The following is a 19,375-nucleotide window of genomic DNA, read 5'->3' as shown; positions in this document are numbered from 1 at the left end:
ACGGGCTCTTATAAAGGCGCGTGATTGGTTTCCGGTGCGACATCGACCACTGAGAGTACAAGTGGATTTATCCCTGTGAATTGATTGTCTGCGCATCATCGCAGCCTCACCTAGCATATTTCTTTTATTGTATCTCGCCAGTTTTGTCCATGATGTTGATTGTCTCGCATACTGTATTTTAGTGTTGTGTAGGCGATAACTTTTTTTTTGTTTAAGCGATAACCTTTTCATTAATTAAGCCCTTATAATGCCGCCTAAGTGCGAAGCTTCCTCTGGGGCGCCCAAGAGGATGAAGATGATGACCATCAGCTAAAAAGTAAAACTTTTAGATATGATCAAAGAGGGCAGAAGTTATGCATCTGTGGCACGCCATTACGGGGTGAATGAATATGTGCGGTACATCAAGAAAAAGGAAGCAAACATCCGCAAAACTGCTCCAATAAAGAATCGAAACGTGTGGTAACTCCGCGTAATAACAGAATTTGGAAAATGTAAGCTGCACTGGCATTGTGGATTGCTGATTGCAGGAAAAAGTGAGTTTGGACACTAATATGGTCAGGACAAAGGCCAAAGCTCTCTACGACCAAATCTTGCCCGATGACGACAATGAAGAGTCTGAAGAAGGTGCTGACGAAGCTCAAGCCAGTAATAGCGCTGCCAGGAGTGATTCGCCTCCTCGAGGACGAGGATTTTCAGCCAGCAAAGGCTGGTGCGAAAAATTTCAGAAAAGATACGGCCTCAGAAACTTGCTTTTTGGTGAGGCTTCTCTGCTGACAACGATGCTGCTTGTCGTTACGCGGAGGAAGAGGTCCCTAACCTCATCAGTAAGGGAGGCTACCTCCCTGAACAAGTTTTTAACATGGATGAAAGATGCCTTTTTTAGAAGAGGATGCCTTCGCGTACGTTCCTCTTCAAGGACGAAGTGAAGAGGGCAGGCTTCAAGGCTCACAAAGACCCTGTAACTCTCATCATATCTGGCAATGCTGCAGGTTTTATGCTTAAGTCAGGCCTTATTTATAAAGCCAAAAATCCACGGGCATTAGAAAACAAAAATACGGCTCTGTTGTCCGTGTTCTGGATACATAACTCCAAGGCCTGGGTAACGAAAGCTCTGACCCTTGATTGGTTCCTCCATTGCTTCATTCCCCAGGTGAAGCTGTAGTTGGCTGAAAAGGGTCTCCCCTTTAAGGTCCTTCTCCTGATCGACTGTGCAGGAGGACATGCAACGGACCTCCAATATGACGGTGTGCAGATAGAGTTTCTGCCCCCGAACATTACATCTCTAATTTCGCCGATGTATCAAGGTGTCATTCGTGCCTTTAAGGCACTCTACACTCGCTTCACGATGGAGGGCCTCATCTCGGCAGTTTACGATGCCAATGACGAATTCACCTTGAAAGCATACTGGCGCAGTTACGACATTGCCTCATGTTTATCTAATATTCAGCGAGCATTAAAGGACATGAAGAGTGAGACCATAAACTTTAACTGGAAGAAATTATGGCCGAACGGGGTGCACGACTATCCAGGCTTCACTCCTGGAGAAGTTCACTACTCAGCAGTGGAGAAGGCGGTAAGGCTGGCTCACATCATGAGGAATGAAGGATTTGTCCACATGACAAAAGAAGACAGCGCTCTTATCGATCGGCACTCGGACCCACTGACCGATGAAGACCTGCTTGAGATGACAAAGTCTGCAAGTGAGGAAGAAAACGAAGAGGAAGACGAAGAAGAAACTGAAAAGTGGGGCCTTAACCCTGGAGAATCTGCAACAATTGTGCAATATGGCAAAAGCGATGCAACATTTTGCACAAGATATTGACGACAATATGGTTTGAGCTGTCGAGTTCAGCAATCGTGTTGACGGGTCCCCTTGTACAGGGAAATTTTGAAGGTAAAGAATAAACAAAGACAACAACTACCCATCGTCATATTTCTCTCCAAGGTAAAGCCCCCGGCTCTACCGTCAGCGCCTCTAGCAGAAGAGTCTCCGAGTGAGCCTAAAGCTTCTAGGAGTCAAATGGGAGCCTCTCCTCCGCTACCAGCACAAGACTCTTCGCCTCTTTCAGAAAGCAATGTTGATTAATGTTTATTACTGTATAAGTTTTTGTAAATAACAAAAATTCCTAGGGGAAAATCCTACTTCGCGGTTTTTCAGCTTTCGCGGAAGGTTCTGGTCCCCATTAATCGCGAAAAACGAGGGATCACTGTATATCTGGAAGCTTTTCAGCAGTATCTATGAATAAAAAATTTGAGCTTCTGAAAAGTGAGAACAGATTTTCCTCATCGAAGGTCTAGAGCAGGAATTCTCATCCTTTTTGCTGCATGCATCCCTTTCACCATTGCTAGATGGTCATTTCCCTCCCCCATTCCAAAACATGAAAATGCATATACATATATTTAAATTTATATTATTTTTTAATATGTTTTATAAATTAAACAAGGAGAAGCGTGGAAAATGTCAGTAAATACCAATAAATGAATAAAAGTAGCTTTTTATATTTATAAAATAAAACTAAATACTCCACAGGTAAATAAAAGGGTGACCGATTTTCTTCCCTAAAACTAATTATGGAGGAATTCCCCTTCTGTTGAGCACTAATCTAGAGATTATTTTTTATTGTAATCGATTAGCAATTAGACATTCAGAATCCGGAAATGGAATTACTTTACATAATAAGAAATAATTATGGTCTTTCTCTTTTATTCGATGTATGACAGTTAATGCGGTTTAATTCAACCTACGTTTAATATGTAATTGAACAAATTGGAACTAATTTTTAATTTATGAGGGCTATACATAAATTAGCAAGGTATTCAGATAATTTCAAACTAATTTTTGTTTTATAAAGGCTGTACTTGAATACATTGGTAATGTATTCAGACAATAAATAATAAGCAAAGTTCTAAAACAGTACTTTCAGAGCAACGAATGAATATTTATTGAAGAATCAAAACAGTATGACTACCTACTCAATATTGCATTGCTCGACCTTTAGCCTGCAAAACACCTGCAACTCGCCTTGGCATGGACGCCACAAGTTCTTGGTGGACTAAAGACAGGTTGTACCAAATGTCTAAGCACCAGTCACGCAAAGTCAAGATATTTCGAAATGGTGTTGTTTGAGCTCTGAGCTGCAGCTCCATGACATCCCAAATGTCCTCTATTGTGTTAAAATTCGGCGAGTTAGATGGCCAAAATATTAACTGGAAGTCATCCTTATGCACCTCGAACGACTTCAACACGATTCGAGCATTGTGACATGAGCCGTTTTCCTGCTGGAAGATTCCACTTCCAGTTGGGAAGGCAGACGCCAGTTGATCCTCAGTTAGCTTCAGATAGTCCGCAACATTCATGGTCTTTTCTACCACAACTAAGAGTCCCAAAGCTACCCATGAGAATGTGTCCCAAAGCATAATACTGCCGTCAGCAGTCTGTGTATGACCTGCTGCACAAGGGACAATGTTCGCCTATAAGATGGCGTATCTTAACACGAAGATCGACTTGATGGATGAGAAATCATGATTCATCCGACCAGGTAACTGTCTTCCAATTATCCATGGTCCACTCTCGATGTTGTGGGTCCACTGCAGGCGTGGTTGACAATGATGCTTGCTCAACAAAGGCACAAGAATAGGACGTCTGCTACGCAGTCTCGTATCCAACAGTGTTCGCTGAACTGTGTGTTCCGAAACACTTGCACTTGGACCTGCACTGTATTGGGCTGTCAGCTGAGCCACTCTCTGGCGAAGATTTTGCTGTACCATCACGTCACTTTTTTTAATTTTATTAATAGTAATAGGATTTTTTAGAGTTTCTAACACGAAATTAGTTGTTAAAATGGGTGTCGATATGAAAACAGTATAAAATATCGATTGAAACTTCGATCCGTATGTTGGCTATAAATCTAGTATCGAGTTAAGAGTAACGTATTTCCAAGATGTTCTACTGATGTCCTCGATTTGGAACGTACGAAAATTTAAATATCAGTATAATAAAGTAAGTCAATTAATGTGTTACAATCTTATTGTTGCGTGCGTACGTGTTCATACTGAATTGAATGCATACAGAACAGATGATAATTTGATAAAATTAATTTTTACCAAAAGAAACACTTTGAATTTCTGGAACTTTCCACAAAAATAGTCGTACAACCCTCCTCAGAGTATCGCAAGGTACAATCAGTAGTGACATTTCAAACGACTAAGAACGTTAAATGCAGCGCAGTCTAAAAAGCGGATCTAAAAGGGAAAGATCACACGGAGATCTCTGAAAACTCCGAACTCAACGCTGAACTAAATAAATAGCTGAGAGTTGCATTGCTCTGAACTGGGGGTACAATAGGCATATTAGCATTCGTGCCATTTACCTGCATTTCAAGATTTTGCTAAAATAAGAATTTTATTTTTGGTTTAAGCACACTAATGTGCCGCCGATATGGTGCTATCAAAAACCCTGTATTTACTAACACGAAAGCAACATTTCTTCAATTCAATTAGATGGCATAATGCAAACGGCATAGTTTTGCCGAAGTGGAGAGAAACTGTCCGATCCGGTGATGGTCTCTATTGGTGATGATTTCAGGTAGTTCTTGGAAGTGATAGGTTAAATCAGGAATTAGTAAACTGTGTGTGATAATTTGAAGAATCCTGAAGTTTCATAAAACCATATTCGGAAGTTATGATGTAAGTATATCAAATATGTAGAACAATTCGAGTTATTTGGTCTAATTTAAATTACGTATATATTTGACATTTCTAAGTAGGGATAAATATAAAGATCAAAATCAATGACCTGTTTTGCAAGGTATGAAAAGGCAATGCGTAAGCAGTTAGAATAAAATAAAAAAAGTAGGATAAATAAGAAAAGATATACACTTTGTTTTTTGTATTTACTATTTTACTTCAAATTGTAATGTTCAATTTTTAGAATTCGGCAGTTGATTTTCAGATATATTTCAGAAAAATTTTGTAAGTTAAAATTAATTAAGCTGTTCTATATGCTTATTTTATTTTTACTACTGTACGTAAACTTTTGTAAATAAATATATTTAAATTATTGGATTACGTTAACTTGGTATGTTGATATTCAATATTATTTGGCGTTCGCCAGGAAATTGTTATTCTACTAGGAATTAAGTAACTAGAAAACTTTGTGCGATATTGAAATTTCGTTGATGATACATTTGATTTTAAGTGACTGAAGTTACAGGAACAAAACGAAGAAGAATGGTAATGAGAATAATGTTACGAAAGAAAGAACAAATTTACGTTTCCAATTTACGACTGCTTGTAATCAGTGTGATGAGTTGATAGCTGGTACAAAGATTGAAAGTAAGTAAATTTCAGTCACATTTAATAAAATTTTGGGTACGTCAGGCCATTTATTTAAGACCGATTCTGAACTGCGTGAGCATATATAGAATATAGTAATGAGAAGAATACGATCAAATTGAGTCATACAGGGATAATTTCCATTGAGGTCAAAACTGTATTTGAAATGTACATACAATCGCCTGGCAATGAAATGTCTTATTCAAGTTCAGTTTCTAGCTTGAACTTAAAGCTTCCTAAGATAAATTAAAAATAGTATGATTTAGCTCCTAGAATATGGGTTGCATTTTGGGGACAATTTTCTGGCATCCTTGTTAATGATTACATACCAGAAGAAGATGAATTTCCATCTTTAATGTAATTTTAATTCAACATTTCTTTATTTAAAAAAATAATTGTAAAAATTCAGATTTTTGGCCAATGATACCGAACGTATGGCAGATTTCTAAAGAGAAATCCAAGGTTCTGTATGCCTTAAAACAGTAATTATTAAAAATATATTATAAACTAAAATAATAAATTTAAATTTCTGAGAATTATTACTTTACAAATTTACTTGTAATTTTCTTCATTATTTTTAATTACTTATTTAATTTCTGTATATTCCCAAAATATTTAGCCCAGACAAAAATTACACGGTAGTAAAATCATAAAATGTGTTTACATCTGCAATGCTTATAAGCTACCATTAAAATACGAACATCAGAGTATGAGTTCGAAGGAGTACATATTTTGGAAATGTTTATAAAGAAAGTAATTCTATTTATTACAATGCATTAGAACTTAAAATTAAAAACATTTAAAATAATTGGTTAAATTTAGATTACATTTAATCAATTAACTTCGTTATAAAATTAAAATGAATTTATGATTTTTTTGCAAAGGTCTGAATTTGAATCGTGCATTCCATTACATAAAAAATTAGCCTGTTTTGAAGTATGATTGTTTTGCGAAGGGTTGGATTTGAATCGAATATTTCATTACGTATAAAATTAGAAACTCCGTTTCACCGAATGGGCACTCCCCTCTGATAAAGTCGGGGCTGGTCACGCTCGTGTAATATTATTTTTGTGATCAAATTATTATATCATTTTGAAGTTGTAAATAAGCTGATACTCAAAGTTCAGTAGTTAAAATTTCTTAAAAATTCTTGCCTTATAAGCGGAAATATACGGTACCAAATAATATAAAACATTTTAATTTTAAGTTGCTGCTGCCATCTACCGGCGAGATGTTGAACTATATGTCTAACTTGGGAACATTTGGTTTATAAGTTGCCTATTATGCATAATACTTCTCAAACACTAAGGAACACCGTTACATACTACTTAAAGGCTAGTGATCAGAAAAATCTAGACCATTTTTTAAATTGTATGAGCAGAACAATTACGCAAAAAATATATTCCAAAAAATAAGTTCGGAAAAAAAAAAAAGTGTTTTCATAATTATCACTATACTTTTAATTACTTAAATTAATTGGTATGGCAATATTTGATAGCTGAAGATTTTCACATCATTAATTAAAACCTTAATATATAATCAAATTATTCCTTTTAACATTCATTATATTACAAAGTTACTTTAAATCACATATTTAACACTCTTTTGAGAAATAGTACAAACATGTTGGCTTTTTGTCTTTGAAATTTTGCTGTCGTACCATCAAACTGTCAAAAGTTCAAACATATACTATATAATTACCATAACGTGCATCGTGTCCACAAAAGTCTTTACCTGGCCTTTAATTCCATAATCGGTAATTGCAAGCATATACTTCTAATTACAAAAATATTTTAAATGACGCAAATTTTCATGTTTTGGTATTTTAAAATAAAAAAAAAAACAGTTTTGTAAAAATTAAGAAATCTAACTTTTTTACACTTACCAGTCCCCATACTTATATTTAGGAAAGTATTGTATTTGTTTTAAAAAGTAAAGCAGAAATAAGTTTGACTCCAGGACCACAAAAATCGATCGGAATATTTAATTTCAAAATTTGCCTTTCCAGACGTAATTTTCAGGTGCATTGAGGGGTTGGTTCGTGTATAAATTCGAATAATTCGAGGTTGATTTTTCCCCTTAAATGTCATTCAACAATATTCTTTTGTGATTTACGAGTGCAGTAAGTCTCAAAGCATGTTATTATTATTCGCTGGAAGTTTTTAGGATCATAATGTGGTCGTAATTCTAAAATATCATTAAATTACAAATATTATACAAATAATATTACGAGTTGGCAACGTTTCAATGCTGAAACCTTCGAGTATCTTCTGGAATACGAATTATATAAAATTCTCAGAATTAGATTACCATTTTGAAATAAAATAATACTGATCAATATTTTCCGCAATAATCGGAGCCGAAATGCTAATTATTTAATCTCTTAACATGAGAAATATTTTTTCTAACCTTAAGAGATTAAGATTTTAATTAACGTACAAATGTAAACGTTTCGCTCTTCAGTTTGTGAACCGCTCTCGAATATGATCCCAGAGTTTAATACCAGGTATCTCCGTCAATTTTTGTCGTACTGGAGTTCAATGCTTTGTGTTTGAGTTAATACAACGAATACAAAATTTTCCTAAACATAAGTATAGAGGTCAGAGGAACATGTAAAAAGTAATATTTTGTAATTTTTATAAAATTGATTTCTTTAAATCAAAAAGATATTTAGGTATTATCGAAACTACTTTAGTTGAAATGGCCAAATTTGAGAAACAATTTTCCTGAAAATTAAATATCTTTATAGGTTTATTTCCTCCTTGTACGATTCATTCTCATCGCTCGGCACATTCCTTTTGTAAGAAATAAGTACACGCAAGATACATGAAAACTGATAGTTTCTATTATCCGCATTTTTCAATTATCCATGATCTGCTTAGAGAGTACGCTGTATGGTACATTTTGCAGAGTGGAAACACAAGTGTTTTACATCACTGTGTTATTTGATTAGATTTGAAGTATAAATATCTTACGCTTAGCAGAGATGGCAGCACCAAAGCCTTTAAATCGCGGAGTTTCTACGTGTGTTGAAAACTTGGTGAGGTGCCATCGTCTTTTTACAATGCAAGGAACATACATACACGCATATATACGGATTTTTCATTATTTAGTAATAGATATTTCGTTTTCCAAAATTAATTTTTAATTAAACTACTAAAACTTTGCCAAAGCTTATTCAGTACATGATAGATTAATACAATTATTTTATAGTTTCACCTTTAAGCAGTTTAACCAAATGTGTATGATAGTAATACATGGTAGGGAATGAATAGCCTTAAAATACAATTGTGCACAGCTTTCAAATGTTTAAACAAACGTAGAAAGCTTCAGCAACATAGTTCCAATAGGAAGTTGCGAGAAAAGGTTATCTGGAATAATAGAACGCAGTATATAAGGTTCTTGCTTCTAATCGTTAAAATACCAGATGCGACACAAATTTAATAAATAATTCATATCTTCTAGCGGCATTGCATGTATTATGAGTTTGGATAGCCCCTCATGATTGCGTTCGTCGAAAGATAAAAATGCAAATCAGTTTCAGACCGGCATATCTCTGAGAGTTCACCTGCAGAAAAAAATTCAAAATGATCTGCTTTTACGTAAGAAAAGGAACGATCTCGTTTGCTGACTCTGAATTTCCTAAGAAGAGCACTAGATTATGACATCATGGCTCACGTTTGAACTAAGCTTCAAGTAAAGCTTCAAGTCACGCATCCTCGCTAATGAACCATTAGACCTACTGCAGTGGCTTTCTGTTCTGTTCGTCTTTAGAATGATATCAGAGATATGAACAGAGTCAGCATGTAGCGCAGAAATCAATATCTACGTTGCTACCACTGTATGAAACACCGACATTCTTTAGAATACCAAAGCATTTTATAAAATGTCTGGCGTTTTTCAGGCAGGGTATGAAATGTGAGATTATTATGTACTTTCCCTAGGCATTGTATATTACACCAGCCTACAGAATGACAAATGTTATTTAGGCAAAGTATGAAAAAAGATCATGATAAGGTTATTATTTAAAAGACGTGCATTCCCGAAAAATAGAAACGTTATTTATTTAGAAAAAATAATGATAGAGACTACTAAAAAACTTTTATTCAAAATAAGTAAAGAAAAATTAAAGTTATACAACACAAAATTTATGCTTTCTCTTTAAAGAAAGCAATGTATGAAATGTGTGGAATGAATGTATTAAAATTATGGATTATATATGAGCATATTAAATGCGTGGATTTTGTATGAATGTTTTAAATATATAGATATTCGAAACGAATCGAAGATGTATTTCATACTTTGCTGGTTTGTCACTAGGAAATGTATGACATGTTAATCGTTTCATACATTTCCGGCCACTTTTTTGTGTTCTATAAAATTTATTCTATAGAATTATTCTGACCCAAACATGTGTGCCTTGAAGCTTGAATTTTAATCTCGAATTTAGATAAGATTAATTTTATATTTAGCACCAAGTTAACGAACTTATGATTAACAAACTAGGTAAATTGTAAGCGAGAAGTGGCAACACTAGAAATAAAGTACTTTAATTTTCTCGCCATAGTGTGTGCACATGCCATCGTAGCCCAAGATATTGAACTTTCAGATTTAATATGTGAGGTTACTGAATAACAAACTAAGCGATTTGAGAGAGATAAACGCAATCGTTAAGATTTTTTTTTTTTTTTTTTACTTTTTAATATCATTTATTTAAATAAAAATGCATTAAAATAAAACCTAATCAGAAATATTAAACATTTTTATGAAAGGAAACTATTTGAAAGGGAATTATTATGAAAGGAAACTATTACGAAAGGATTCACTGAAATCACTACATATTTTTTCTTTGTTATGATAACTATTTTAAGAATATAAAATATATAGTGTATATAAAAAATAGTAAACCCCTAGCATTCTATCGGGAAATTAAAGATATGCCGCTTTTAAATATTTTATGATTTTGCTGTTGAGTTTTATGCGGCGTAAGTGCGAAGAACATAATATTTAATAAATAAAGGGGAAAAAAGGTTAGTAATAAAAAGAAAAAAAAAGAAAGTTCCTTGTAAGAAAATTGAACACTAATAAAATAAACTAAAAAAAGACAGCAAAAAAAATTTATGCCAACATTATTAACTCTGCATCCGGAATTCTAAACATATATTGCTATTCTGCTTTTAAAAATCTTATGATTTTGTTGCTGAATTGTTAGCGGCATAAGTGCGAAGAAAGCGATGCTTAATAATAAACGTAAAAAAGGGGGTGGGAAGGGTGTTAGCGGGATTAAGTTCAGTAAGCCAGATTGGTAACTCAAAATTATATATTTTTATTCCTAAGTGTTGAATCGTTTCTTGAATGGAAAATTTCGCCATATTTTCCTCTTTAGCATTTAAATTTATGTAACACTTTGCAAAAGCCTAAAATTACATTATATTAAATTAAATTATTATATTAAATTAAATTATTATATTAAAATTCTTTAGAAGATTAAATTTATGCTGTTATAAAATTTTAATTCCTGAAATAAATGTTTTTAATTGCGACATATGAACTTGATAAGAGAAACGGTTTGTTAATTTTTATGAAGTTTAACAATTGTTTAAAATGTTTTTACTTTTATTTAAATATATTTTGAAATCAAAACAATGTTAAAATCTTTTATTTGAAAAAAACTAAACTTAGAAAGTTTTTATTCTCCTCTTCACGTCATAGATGATATCAAATTTAAGTTAGAAAAACTCCGTTAAAATGCTATGACAATTTATTCCTTTTATGTTAAACATCGTTTTCTTTGCCCTTACAGTTCAACAGCAAATCCACACAAATTTATAGCAGCATATGTTTAGAATTCCAGATGTAGAGTTTAGTCTTGTCACACATTTTCCTACTCCCCCCTTTTTTTAAGTCTTTTTAGCTTGTAAAGTTTTTTTATTTTTTTTATTACTAAGATTTTGTATATTAAATTTATTTATTTAATATCACGCTCTTCACACTTACTCTACATAAAATTCAATTCAATGGCAAAATCCCAAAATATTTAAAAACAGCATATCTTTAGAATTTCCGATAGAATGCCTGGCGCTGGGGATAGAAATATTTGATTCCGTACAGTGTTGCCACTACTCGCTTTCAAATCGTCGAATTAATTAATCAAAAATTCATTAAAGGTTTACAAAATATGAAATACATAATAAAATATACAATATCATTTTAGGAAAATATTGAATAATTTTAATTAGACTGATCACGAAATAAATGTATTTTTAATATTTCAATTAAACTGATTCAAAAGCAAGCAGCGAATATTTTTAAGGACTGCATCTGATACTCTCAAATAGTTCAGTTTCTTATTCTACAACAGACAGATTCAAAATAAAAGGTACATATTCTCACATTTTGTAACGACGCTTTTATCGTGATTCGACGCAAAATCCCATTTCGACACTAATAGCCCCTTTGAACAAATAAACAATTCAAAAGTCGGAGGATTATGGTTAAAATCTAGTGGCTCTAAGTGGCGCCGTTTTCACAGAATGTGAGGAACATACATGCATATATACAGGTTCTTTACCACTTTACAATAAATTTATCAATTTTTTTAAAGTGTATTATATTTAAAACAAGCCAAATTGTCACACAAGGTCAAAATATTACCTGCTTTCGTGGGAGTGTTTTCGTAATGGGCTTACATAAAAGATTAATCTCAGTAAGTTAAATTTATAAATAATTAATTTTTATCTGACCCCTCTGCTCTTCAACTGGTCTACAGATAACAAATTTGAAAAGCAAAATTATAAATCTCTTCTTAGATTTAAACTTTTAAGATTTGTTTACTTCTGTCAAAGAGAGATTTAAGAGGGGAAAAACTCCTGCTATTGACCTATGTTTTAATTTTTGCAGAACACAATTTTACCTAAAGGCAAATAGCTAACATTTCAGAAAACAATCATACATGCGTCAAATTTATAAATGAATGATAATTTGTATTATAACATTCATAATTTAAAGTAGCATGATTTACTTGCTTGTACAAACTTCACTCTATTTACCTATGCCTTGCTATATGCAGAATATAAAATTACATAAACCAAAATAGCACATTAAGTATTATTTTTATAGAAAATTATTTTATAAAAATTTCGCTTTTCGTATTCGGTTATACAAATTTGTTTTAAATTATCTCTGCGAAATGTATTTATTTATTAACAGTTTTCTTTATTTTACATAAAAAGTATTTTAATATTTTAAGATAATAATATGCAACAAAAAATAAATTTTATCATTTTTCTAAAATATCACTTTGAGTTTCCTTGGGAAATGCATCTCAATTTAAGAAATTAAAACAAAATTTCTTGACAATTTTTTTATTATTCTTATATCCTATATCATAAGAATTACACAAGAAGTTTTACAAATATTATAAGATTCAGATTTCGTTCGAAAATCACTTTTTAACAAATTTTAAAGTAATTTTAATAATAAGATAAGAAAATTCGAAGACTAATTAACATAAGCATTATAATTTTAAACTATTATTTCTTTATTTTCAGAAATTATAGGTAGTAGAGAAAACATTGTAAGTGCATTGAACTTAGGTTCGCTATTTTTTTTTTATCAGGAATCTAGAATAAACCAGAAATTATATATTTCGGTTTATTCTAGATTTATATATTTTTACCAGAAATTATATATTTCGGAATAAAATCAAATATTATTTAGCCTAAAGCCTGGCCAATGAAACTGGCAGTATTTGCAAGATCACTGTAGTTTACTTCATCTATAACTGCATATCTTAACAGATGTGTTACAGCAGATAAAGTTTCTAAAAGAACTTGAGAGACAATTTCGCAGTCGGATAAATTCGCGGCCGAAGCTCTCACCTGATTTGCTAGGTAGGAAATAACTGAGGGCAAAGCATTCGGATTAAATGATCTCCCTGAAACCATAAAAGAGGCAGCTGAAGAAATTCTAGAAGATGGGTCGATAGAAGAAGGCGCAGAAACTGCAGAAGACCCTACATCTGATGCGGGCGATACACTACCACCACCAAGTCCGGTAGTAGAGCTAGTCGCTGCAGAACTGATTGCCAAGTTTCCAATACCGGCGGTAGACACTGCAGATGGGTTGGCATTAACTTGTTCAATGAGTCCTGATTCCGAAATTGCTGCACCAGCTGCACCGGATACAGGTGGACTGGCAGTTATAAGGCCGGGACGACTAAGACGAGAATTAACAGCAGACCTTAACCCGGATGCTCCTCCTCTTCGAATAAGGTTAGGCTGCTGTGTGCTAAGAGTGCTCGATGTCACCGAATTCACTAAATTAGCAATTGGTTGTATATCCGTAGATACTAGAGATGCAGTTAGGATAGGTGATATGTTTCGTACATTTGCTAGTGTATTTCCGATAGCAAGCGACACAGCATTAGCATATGCTGACGCATCAGCAGAAGAACCAATTGCTGAAATATATTGGCTAAGTAAGGAAAGAAGAGATTTTATTCCTACTTCGTCTAAGCCTATCTGAGTTGCAAGTGACTGAGCTAGGTTACTGGCCAAATTTAGTGCCGTCGTTACAGGTAGTCCGCTTCCAAAAATAGAAGTGAATTCATTGGAAGATAAGAGACTAGAAGAAATAGTGTTGGCAAATTTCGATATAACGTTAATATCAGTAGTGGCGGTAGATATTCCAGCTTCTTGTCCAACTCCGGCAGCAGCAGTAGTAGCACCTTGTCCACGAAATCTCATAAGCGAAGGTTGAAATCTTTTTCCAACTAAGCTTTGTACGGAGGCCAGATTTCCACGGTTTCCTTGATTTTGTGTTAAAGGTACATTGCTGAAAGCTGATGCTCCTCCACTTCGAATAAGGTTAGGCTGTTGTATGTTAAGAGTGGTCGATGTCACCGAATTCACTAAATTAGCGATTGGTTGTATATCCGTAGATGCTAGAGATGCAGTTAGGGTAGGTGATATGTTTCCTGCATTTGCTAGTGTATTTCCGATAGCAAGCGACACAGCATTAGCATATGCTGACGCATCAGCAGAAGAACCAATTGCTGAAATATATTGCCTGAGTAAGGAAAGAAGGGATTTTATTCCTGCTTCGTCTAAGCCTATCTGAGTTGCAAGTGACTGAGCTAGGTTACTGGCCAAATTTAGTGCGGTCGTTACAGGTAGTCCGCTTCCAAAAATAGAAGTGAAATCATTGGAAGATAAGAGACTAGAAGAAATAGTGTTGGTAAATTTCGATATAACTTCAATATTAGGAGCGGTGCTAGACGTTCCAGCGCCTTGTTCACTTCCAGCAGCAGAGCTTGCAGCAGCAGTAATACTTTGCCCAGGAAATCTCGAAAGCGAAGGTTGAAGTCTTGTCCCAACTGAACTCTGTACGGAATCCACATTTCCACGGTTTCCTTGAACTTGTGTTAAAGGTACATTCCTAAAATTTGATGCTTCTTCACTTCGAATAATGTTAGGCTGCTGTGCTCGATGCTGTGTTAGAGTGCTCGATGTCACCGATCTGACTAAATTAGCAATTGGCTGTGTATCCGCAGATGCTAGAGATGCAGTTAGGGCAGGGGATACGTTTCTTGCATTTTCTAATGTATTTCCAATAGCAAGCGATAGAGCATTAGCATATGCTGACGCATCAGCAGAAGAATCAATTGCTGAAATATATTGGCTAAGTAAAGAAAGAAGGGAATTTATTGCTGCTTCGTCTAAGCCTATCTGTATTCCAAGTGACTGAGCTAGGTTACTGGCTAAATTTAGTGCGGTTGTTACAGGTAGTCCGCTTCCAAAAACAGAAGTGAAATCATTTGAAGCTAAGAGACCAGAAGAAATAGTGTTGGTAAATTTTGATATAACGTCGATATCAGTGGCGGTGCTAGATGTTCCAGATCCTTGTACAACGCCTTCAGCAGCGGTTGCAGCAGCACCTTGTCCACTCTGTACAGAGCCTAGATTTCCACGGTTTTCTAGAACTTGTTTTAAAGGTACATTCCTGAAATTTGAAGCTCCTCTACTTCGAATAATGTTAGGATGCTGTGTGTTAAGAGTGCTCGATGTCACCAAACTGACTAAATTAGCAATTGGTTGTGGATCCGCAGATGCTATAGATGCAGTTAGGGCAGGTGATACGTTACCTGCATTTGCTAGTGTATTTCCAATAGCAAGCGACACAGCATTAGCATATGTTGACGCATCAGCAGTAGAACCAATTGATAAAATATATTGCCTAAGTAAAGAAAGAAGGGAATTTATTCCTGCTTCGTCTAAGCCTATCTGAGTTGCAAGTGACTGAGCTAGATTACTGGCTAAATTTAGCGCAGTTGTTACTGGAAGACCGCTTCCAAAAATAGAAGAGAAATCATTGGAAGCTAAGAGACCAGAAGAAATAGTGTTCGTAAATTTTGATATAACGTCAATATTAGTAGCGGTGGCAGATGTTCTAACTCCTTGTCCAACTTCGTCAGCAGCGCTTGCAGCAGCATCAGAACCTTGTCCTGGAAGTCTCGTAAGCAAAGGTTCAAGTCGTGTAGCAACTGAGCTCTGTACGGCACCCACATTTCCACGGTTTAATTGAACTTGCGTTAAAGGTACATTCCTGAAAGTTGACGCTACTCCGCTTCGAATAATGTTAGGCTTCTGTGCGTTAATTGTGCTTGATGTCACCGAACTGATTAAATTAGCAATTTGTTGTGTATCCGCAGATGCTAAAGATGCAGTTAGGACAGGTGATACGTTTCCTGCGTTTGCTAGTGTATTTCCAATAGCAAGCGATACAGCATTAGCATATGCTGACGCATCAGCAGAAGGATCAATTGCTGAAATATATTGGCTAAGTAAAGAAAGAAGGGAATTTATTCCTGCTTCGTCTAAGCCTATCTGACTTGCAAGTGATTGAGCTAGGTTACTGGCTAAATTTAGCGCGATTGTTACAGGTAGTCCGCTTACAAACGTAGAAGTGAAATCATTGGAAGATAGGAGACTGGAAGTAATAGTGTTGGTAAATTGCGATATAACGTCAATATCACCAGTCGTGCTAGGTATTTCAGCAGCCTGTCCACCACCACCGCTTGCAGCAGCATTAGCACCTTGTCCAGGAAATCTCGAAAGTGAAGGTTGAATTCTTGTTCCAACTGCACTCTGCACGGAAGGAAAATTTTGGCGGTTTTCTTGAACTTGTTTTGCAGCTAAATTCTTGAAATTTGATCCTCCTATCCTTGGAACAAGATTTGGTTGCTGTGCGTTAACAGTGGCTGATGTCACCGAACTGATTAAATTAGCAATTGGTTTTGTATCTGCAGATGCTAGAGATGTGGTTAAGATGGGCGATACGTTTCCTGTATTTTCTATTGTATCTCCAATAGCACGCGATATAGCATTAGCATATGCCGACACATCAGCCGAAGGACCAAGTCCTGAAATATACTGGCTAACTAAAGAAAGTAGGGAATTTATTGTTGTGTCATCTAAGCCGAACTGAGTTGCAAATGATCGAGCTAGGTTACTGGCTAAATTGACAGCGTTTGTTACAGGTAGCCCGCTTCTAAATGTAGAAGTAAAATCATTGGAAGACAGGAGACTGGAAGTGATAGTGTTTGTAAATTTCGATATTACGTCAATGTCCCTAGAGCTGGAAATTATTTCTCTGTCGTTTCCATAGGTAGGAATACTGCTATCTCTTCTTGCGTTGTACACACGATCTTTATAACTATTTCTGTATCCCTGTCTTATATTATTAGCAGCTGCACCATCTGAAGATGCTTCTGGAAATCCTTTAGCTTTTGCGTATCCCGTACTTTCTCTACCTCCTTGTCCAAATTCTGTAGCTTTATTATCGCGGATAATGTCGACAGGATACCCACTTTCTTGGAATCCTTGATCGTCTCTTCCAGCATCTCCTGGTGCACGATCTGTGGCCATTGGATAAGCCTGTCTGTTGCCACCTTGTTTATAATAATCTGAATAACTTGGAGCGTTTGCAGAAGCTACTGCAGTTGAATCGTGTCCAAATCCCAGATCACCTGTACTGCCAAATGTGTTAAGTCCTACATTTTGTGAAAATGCTTCAGCATTCGCTGGACGGTATGAGACATCACTGAAGCCTTGACTAGTAACTGCAGCGACTTCAGTAGGTTGACTAGCACCATACCGTTGGAAAGGTCTTTCTGCTCCTGATGCTCTGGCGTTATATCTGTCATTAGGTTTTGTATCTGGCCTGTAGCCCTGGCTGGAGGTGCTTGAAGAAGGATCATAACCAGGCGCATTAGCTGTACCGTCGAAGGCATTTTGCGTTTCTTCACTTCTGGATGATACATCTGAGCCTTCATTTAGACGATCTGCTGCAATCATATTTATGAGTTGATTTATTTCTTTCAGGGAAACCTCATCTACGCCTCCTGTATTTTTTAGCATAGAATCCCGTAATCCATCTGTTATTGCTCTTATTATGTCAGATAACGGGAAGCTAGGATTTTCGGAAAGGACTAATTCAGCTACACTCGAGGCGAGAGCCATATTCAGAGCTCGTGTTTTTGAGCTGGAGATGTTATTCGAAAAGCCCGATCTTCCAAAAGCATCCAGGATAGTTTGACTAATAGAAGATATATCATCTATTTGTTCTGAAGAAAATATCCCAGATTTCAGTAAGTATTCAGTAAAGGATCCTAGAATATTTTCAGCTAGCTCTGGATTAGACCAAATAGGCTGGACAGAGCCATAAGCGATGAAACCCTGAGTGCAGAAAACGAGAAGTAGGGTTGTTATTCGAATGGTACACCCCATATTCGATTATTACAGACGTCCTAGAAAACATGTCAGGCAATCCTGAGCATATCTTTTATACATCCGAAATCGTGCTTCTATGTTAACGAATACGATAAATCTTCAGCTAATTCAACATCACCGTCAAATATTTTTGTAGAACTTTCTTTACGTTAATAAGTCACATCTCAGAGGCGATTCAGTTTGCACCTGTTTCCTTGAAATCTCGAGTCACGCACATTCTTCGCACGTGTCGGCTAAAGCTTTACGGTAGATTCAACAGTTTATAGCGAGTATATTTGAATTTTAATTTCGTTTTTGATTTAATATGTTCCATATACATAAGCAGTTCGAAAAAAAAATATCACAGGCGTTTAGCTACGTAAATGCTTCATTGATGCCGTTTCTTTCAATAATCATTAGGAAAATCTAAAAATGCCCCATAAAAAGCTATTGGCATTCCATACAAAAATCACTCGCAGGTAATTCTTGGGATTAGATTCATTCACAGTTTCTTTAATGCAAGAGTTCATTTAAGAGCTGTTCATGACATTTCTGAAAATATTCGACCGATGCTTAATCTTTGATCTTAATACTGGAGGGCATCCTTCGTTGAAAGAAAACATACCTATGTAAAATTAAAAATTAGGCAAAAAATGCAGACTTAGTTGATATTTACATGGATTTTTTTCCCCCGAATCAAGGAAAAAGAGAAAACATTCTACAATTTTTTTAAAATTTTAAACGGTTGGTTAATTTAAAATTTATGTCAAGCTGTTTGGTAACTTAATCTCTTACTTGGCAACATTTAAAGTATATTATTCACTTGGCAATTTTTAAAGACTTTTGACCTTATTTGGCGACTTTACTTATAGACTTTACTTACTTTAGCGTGGATACAAAATTTGACTTCAATATCTTGTAAGGATTATGTTAATTTATCCAGCAGTAAAACTTTGAGTTAAAGTCCTTTTCTATTGCTTCTTAATTTCAAGCTTACAACTTCCGGCCAGAACGTATTTTTAGAATCGCGTTTAAATGCAAATTGAGGAGAAGTATTTAAACGCGAAGTTCTGCTGTGAACCAGTGATTCTGGCTAGCATGCGTCCGCTTTTTAGGCTACTCTCTCTTAAGCTATTATTACGCTCGGCCATACACTCGCTCGGCCATACGCTCGGCCCTTGACAGCTTTGCCGTTATTCAGCTAAGGGGCCAACTCTGTTAGAATTTTGATAGCTTCAGCTATATCGTTTTAGTTAAGATTAGATTAGTTT

General features: G+C 35.2%; 1 protein-coding gene across 1 annotated transcript; it reads right to left on the bottom strand.

Annotated features, from left to right (window-relative positions):
• Positions 1-9,569: 9,569 nt before the first annotated feature.
• On the bottom strand, positions 9,570-18,156 carry LOC118196860 (uncharacterized). Its single transcript, XM_035368345.2, has one exon. The coding sequence runs from the start codon at positions 18,120-18,122 to the stop codon at positions 13,050-13,052; it is 5,073 nt and encodes a 1,690-aa protein (XP_035224236.2). The 5' UTR covers positions 18,123-18,156; the 3' UTR covers positions 9,570-13,049.
• Positions 18,157-19,375: the final 1,219 nt, after the last annotated feature.

This window comes from Stegodyphus dumicola, chromosome 9 (assembly GCF_044657685.1).
Source record: "Stegodyphus dumicola isolate Sdum_Otavi_A_Nest chromosome 9, ASM4465768v1".
NCBI lineage: Eukaryota > Metazoa > Arthropoda > Arachnida > Araneae > Eresidae > Stegodyphus > Stegodyphus dumicola.
This window is presented reverse-complemented; position numbering and strand designations above follow the sequence as displayed.